Raw genomic sequence first — 5,705 nt, forward strand, 5'->3', positions numbered from 1 at the left:
TTTTATTTCCATGTTAACTTATGGGTATGGGACGTCTGGCGCTAAACAATCAGGGCTACTACATTAATGTAGTAGCCCTGCTAAACAATACTACGGTACTTGCAACGTTGCCAATTCTACCAGGCCGCGGCCTGCCTGGAGTTAAAGATGGCCGTGGTTTTAATGGTGCAAAAATGTTTTTTATATAGTATTACTTTATAAATAATATGGGATATTAAAGAATAATACCACCAGTTACCATATTTTAGGTGGCTATACATGATATCCATTGGTATTGCTGCAAAAATAATAAGTTATCTAGATTTAATGAAGAGGGATAATTGGAGGGATTTTTAGAACACGGACTAGGGATAACTAGGGATTTTTTGACGTTGGCCCAGGGATATTTTTTTCTTGCGGATGGAAACACTGCTGCTGCTGCTAGCTGCTGCTGAAAGCTGGCTGAAGCTGAAGTTCTGAGTGCTGCCCGTCTGCCAAAAAAATTCGTGTTGTTGGTTGAGTTGAGTTAGCAGCCATAACAAAGTATTGTACTGTATTTGTAATTTAATCTTAAAAGGTAAGATCATGTAGTAGATCTAATGTAGTAACTTAGTTTCGGAACAAATATTACAGAGAGAAAACTAGCCTAATACCCTAATGTTTGCTAATATTTAGTATTTACCTAAGTAGGCCCTAGCCTATGTTGTGTGGAAGTTGATTGATCCAAACATTTGAACTTAAGAGGAATATGATTTAGCTTCCACAATTTAACTAGGCTAGCCTATGTGACGAGCCATATAAATAAATCAATGTAACCTATCCTTTCAATAAGCTCTAGACGTTTAACTTACATGCAATGTCACACATTGTCAGTAGGCCTAGGCCTAGGGTTTACAGTCTACCAAAATGAAAATATTACCTCTCCTCTTTGGCCATTGAAATTTGAAACCAATGAAGGTTTATGGCCTCACCAACAAGATGCCTCCACTGCTGCCGATATTCCGCTAGATTGAGTTGCCCCATTATGTGTAGGTCCTTATGTAGGCATAGGCCTACCTGTCATTAGACCACAACTTTGGTCTTCCCAGCGGGCAATAATTGCCTGGTGGTTTTTAATCTTTTGTTTAGGTAACTTAGGCCTATAGTAATTAACTTATAATCACTGTAAAAGGAAACACAGGATATGCATCCGGTAACAAGATGTGGATTAACTTACTTAGGCGTCCGGTAGTGATGTCACCGGGTTGTGGGGTCCCTGAACGCTATTACCACAATGATACGATGTACAGCCATCGGTGTTCGTGGCTGCACTTTACTGTAGGTCCTACACTCATTCGAATGAAAATATCGATTGATATATCGATTAATCGATTGTTTCATTCAAATGAGTGTAGGACCTAAAGTAAAGTGCAGCCGTGTTCGTTGTATGGTGGATATAAACTAGGCATAGATTGGTGTCTAACTATTTAAATTACTAGTGTTAGATTTTAGTTTAATATTTCGGTTTACTTGAGTGACTATGATGATTTGTACCATAAAAGATTCATCATAATAGGCTAATAACTTAAGTTACTGACTCTATTAGCCTAATTTCCTTGATTTTAAATAAGCTTCTAGAGGTATAGTTAAGCCTACTTATAAATTAAGATTAATAATAGGCCTATGGTCTCAAATCTCAAATACAAGATCACATCTTATGCGATATTCTATTGTGTTGCTTGGTAAATTTCTGAGGTATAAATATATAGCTACAATTGTTTCAGATCTAAAATGCCTGAGACAGACTACGATGATGACGGAGATCGCTCAACGCGGTTGACCAACGATGACTTCAGGAGATTGTTGATGACTCCTAGAGCTTCAGTTCCGGCTTCAGCTCCTTCCACTCACTCGGTAGATAAGACAGAGAGTGAAAAAGATGTTCCGCCCACTGAGGACGAGGACAAAGCGGCCCAGCGGAGGAAGAAGAAGAGCTTTTATGCCAAGCTCAAGAAGCAGGAAGAAGACAAGATGGCAGAACTGGCTAAGATGTACAGAGATCGAGCAAAGGAGAGGAGAGAAGGTGCAAACCCAGACTACCAAGCCGAAGACCCTCTGTCCACCGCAAGCGGGTACCGCGCTGTGGCTCCTGATCTGAAATCTGGACTAGATGCAGCAGAGAGAAGAAGGCAAATGATTCAGGAATCTAAGTTCTTGGGTGGTGACATGGAACATACTCATTTGGTAAAAGGTTTGGATTATGCTTTGTTACAAAAAGTAAGGAGTGAAATCCAGGTGAAGGAGCAAGAACAGGAAGATGAAATGGAAAAGTTGGTTTCCAAGCCCAAAAAAGAAAAGAAAGTGAAAGAAGAGGAAGAAATGCAGTTTAAGACTAGACTGGGTAGGAATATTTATAGAGTGGCTTTAAATACCAATATCCCTGATAGAAATCCACTGTTTGCTCCTGGAAGAATGGCATATACAGTTGATCTGAATGATGAAATATTAGACACAGATATCCCGACTACTGTTATAAGGAGCAAAAGTGACGTTCCCAATGTGGACAATACACCCACTTTGACAACCAACGATATAGTCATCAACAAGCTTGCTCAGATTCTCTCATACTTGCGACAAGGACCAAGGCATTCTAAAAAGTCGAAAAAGAACAAAGACCAGCGACCTCAGGTAAGCTGATTCCTACATCTCTTCACTTGTACGGTAATTAACTTTAATTCTCTAAATGTGCAATCGTAGTAATTTGTAACATTACTTAAAAGTATGTGCTTTAGAACTTGTTGAGACTAAGCTAAGCACACTGTATAGTTCTGCTCACCAATTTCTAATAAATGCTTTGCAAGCAGATTGAAAATTGCATGCAGTTTTATTCCTCTGAAAATACTAAACTTGTGGAGAAAGGTTTGTTGTAAAGCGAGTGCTGTATCGTGGAGACGGTGAGATGTTTACTAGTCTATATGTCTTAGTTGACAACTTTACAATTCGTCATAACAATACATTTCAAATCTTTGTAGCTTAAAGTAAAGGCTAATGAATCATTTATATATTTATAGATGGACGAAGGAATTTTCCCAGAATTGGGTGATTATATTCCATCTGCTACTTCAAAATCGGTGAGCGAGGTATCGAAAAAGAAAATTGCAAGTTATTTTGGTGGTTCAACAGAAGATGAGAAGTCTTCGAAGGAACAAGAAGCCAAAGCAGAGAAAAAGAAATTTGCTTTGCCTCCTCCATCAATTAAACCCGAGAGTTCCACAAAAGCCGCAGGCATACTGTCTAGGTATGTTGTTTGAATACAATTTCGTAATACTGGTATGTATTTAAATTTGCATCCAAGATAAATTAGTTCCATTTTTGTGTGTAATTTTAACATAGGTTAAACATTGTATTTTCAAATTGTTTTTCATTATTAGCTGGCACAATTAACTATTTGTATGTCAGAATGGCAGCAGAGGTAACTGGTTATCAGGGCATTGCCGCAAACTTAATGTAGGTAACCATTATTTTGTAATAGTTAAACTCGAAATTATGTGGAATTGAGCACATAGGAATCATGTCACGAAATTAGAATTTGTTTTCACTAAATTTACCTTCAGCCTGAGTTGGTCCTGACTAATCTTAATTAGGTAAACAAACATATTTTTATCCTTTAATCTTCTCTCCTCATTGATTTCCTCATAACAAATTCTGGTCTTGCTATTTCAATGTTATAGGCTATCTGTGGGAAATCGGCCAGTGCTTTAATCATCAGTCCCAACCTTGTGTCATTGACATTCCCAAAGTCTGACTTCCTCCTCCCTCTTTCCCGTTTTTGCTCACAAGAAGAATATTGATGTATTTATGCATGACCCCTAGAGTCATCCCAAGAACTGTATTAAACGACTCGCAGGTGTAGTTTTTTTTAGAGTATAGGTTTGGATTAATTCTAATCTGACCTAAATTTTGCATCTCTTGAGATGGATTTGCTCCATTCAACGTTTACCATGCAGTACAAAGCCCATTTAAGCCATGAATTTCAAAAGGCAGTTTTGGTGATAATACACACCCTTAAAACTTTAGAATCCTTGAAATGCTCCAAATTTGTACGGAAAGATTGGCTACATAAGTGTCTGGTTAGGCAAGTATTTGTCCTTGGTGTGACCTTGACTTTGTCCTGACAGGTTGGCTGCAGAACCTACTGGCTACGCAGAGTGTTACCCAGGGCAAGACGAGATGCAGGATGCAATCGATGACTCGGACGATGAAGTAGACTACACCAAGATGGACCTGGGTAACAAGAAGGGACCCGTCGGTCGATGGGACTTTGACACACAAGAGGAGTACAGCAACTACATGAACAGCAAAGAGGTGAGTGTCGAAACTATCAATGTTTACAATCAATTTGCTAGTCAAGGTGTGATTCATTTAAGCTGATTTAATCGGACATGAACCTGGCAGAAGTCGAGTCTAGACCAATTCCGTGATCTGGAGGCTACAACACCGTCATGCAGAGACTTATTATGAAATTAAATGCAAGCTTTCATACTGCAAGGTTAGCCCATACGAAGTTTCAAAATGTTTGTTACCTTGACAAGAAAGACCTCTACTCTGTGCTACATGGTTGAATAAGAAATATTCACGGACTTCTTTGCTATTTCATTATTCATTCTTTCCTATTATTCATTCATCAACCGAATGGTAGCCCACCAGCCAGAGAAAATAGATCAGCTGATGGAATGTAATTATTATACTTACCAAAGAATACTCCAGACATTTCGGTTTAATAAAATGGTGCTTTTGTTTTTCTTTAGGCATTGCCCAAGGCTGCCTTTCAGTATGGAGTCAAAATGGCGGACGGAAGACGAACTAGGAAGTACAACAAAGAGAAGAATGAAAGAGCCGAGCTTGACCGTGAGTGGAACAAGATCCAGAACATCATTCAGAAGAGGAAAGCTCCAAACGAACCAGGAACACCACAGTTTAAAGTTCCTCGATACTAACTTATTTATACATTTTGCTTTTGTACATATATCATGTTTATCATACACATTGCAAACATCTAATATACGTTTTAAAAATACAATTTTGTTTTTAAATGTTTGATGCATCATACATAGGTTTAGTTTTTGGTACATGCAGCATGTACAGTTTATCATTGTAAACAAATTCACAATTTATGTAATTATGGTAATAAAATGTAATTTTATTTAAAAAAAACATTATTTCTTATTACCTAATATGAAATCTATGTTCAGCACATTTTCATTACCATGACTACCAATTCATCTTACAAAAATCCAAATGTTCTTTCAGTCATGAATGGTTTCATATATTGATACGTGACCCACAAATTCTCATGCTGTAAAGGTATTATTAATCTTAAGCCATGGTCCATCTATCTTTTCCATAAGGTACGGGGTACGGTTTATCCTTGATAAAAAGGGATTTCCGGGGGGCCTAACCCGGAAAATGTTTTAAAATTTTGTTACAAAATGTTTGATTGTTACCTTTTAAAACCAAAATTTCCGTTGTCAGTTTAACAAATGTTATACTGCACAAGCTGAAAAAGTTAATATGGGATCTCATTACCTAGCCCATGTCTTGCCGTGTTTACAAAGGCCAATCCCTGCCTCAGGCAACTGATAGATGGACGCCCATGGCCTAAGATTCACCCCTACAGTATGAGAATTTGTCAATACACAAATCAAACCATTCATGACTGAACAATTCTAAAACCCTTATAATGGGGG

The 5,705-nt window shown here is 37.9% G+C and overlaps 1 protein-coding gene across 1 annotated transcript; it reads left to right on the forward strand.

Moving 5' to 3' along the window:
- The first annotated feature begins 420 nt into the window (after window positions 1-420).
- On the forward strand, window positions 421-5,146 carry LOC128987834 (protein Red). Its single transcript, XM_054408871.1, has 5 exons — window positions 421-556; window positions 1,743-2,646; window positions 3,030-3,256; window positions 4,137-4,323; window positions 4,767-5,146. Exons 2-5 carry the CDS (start codon window positions 1,750-1,752, stop codon window positions 4,953-4,955), a joined length of 1,500 nt encoding a protein of 499 aa, XP_054264846.1. The 5' UTR covers window positions 421-556; window positions 1,743-1,749; the 3' UTR covers window positions 4,956-5,146.
- Window positions 5,147-5,705: the final 559 nt, after the last annotated feature.

The sequence above is a fragment of the Macrosteles quadrilineatus genome, unplaced genomic scaffold (assembly GCF_028750875.1).
Source record: "Macrosteles quadrilineatus isolate MER2022 unplaced genomic scaffold, UCM_ALF_1.0 Scaffold_2__2_contigs__length_208266976, whole genome shotgun sequence".
Lineage (NCBI taxonomy): Eukaryota > Metazoa > Arthropoda > Insecta > Hemiptera > Cicadellidae > Macrosteles > Macrosteles quadrilineatus.

Coding starts and splice junctions, on each gene's coding strand:
- LOC128987834 (XM_054408871.1), top strand. CDS start 1,750: ATGCCTGAGACAGACTACGATGATGACGGAGATCGCTCAACGCGGTTG. Junction 2,647..3,029: donor ACAAAGACCAGCGACCTCAG/GTAAGCTGATTC, acceptor ATATATTTATAG/ATGGACGAAGGAATTTTCCC. Junction 4,324..4,766: donor ACTACATGAACAGCAAAGAG/GTGAGTGTCGAA, acceptor GTTTTTCTTTAG/GCATTGCCCAAGGCTGCCTT.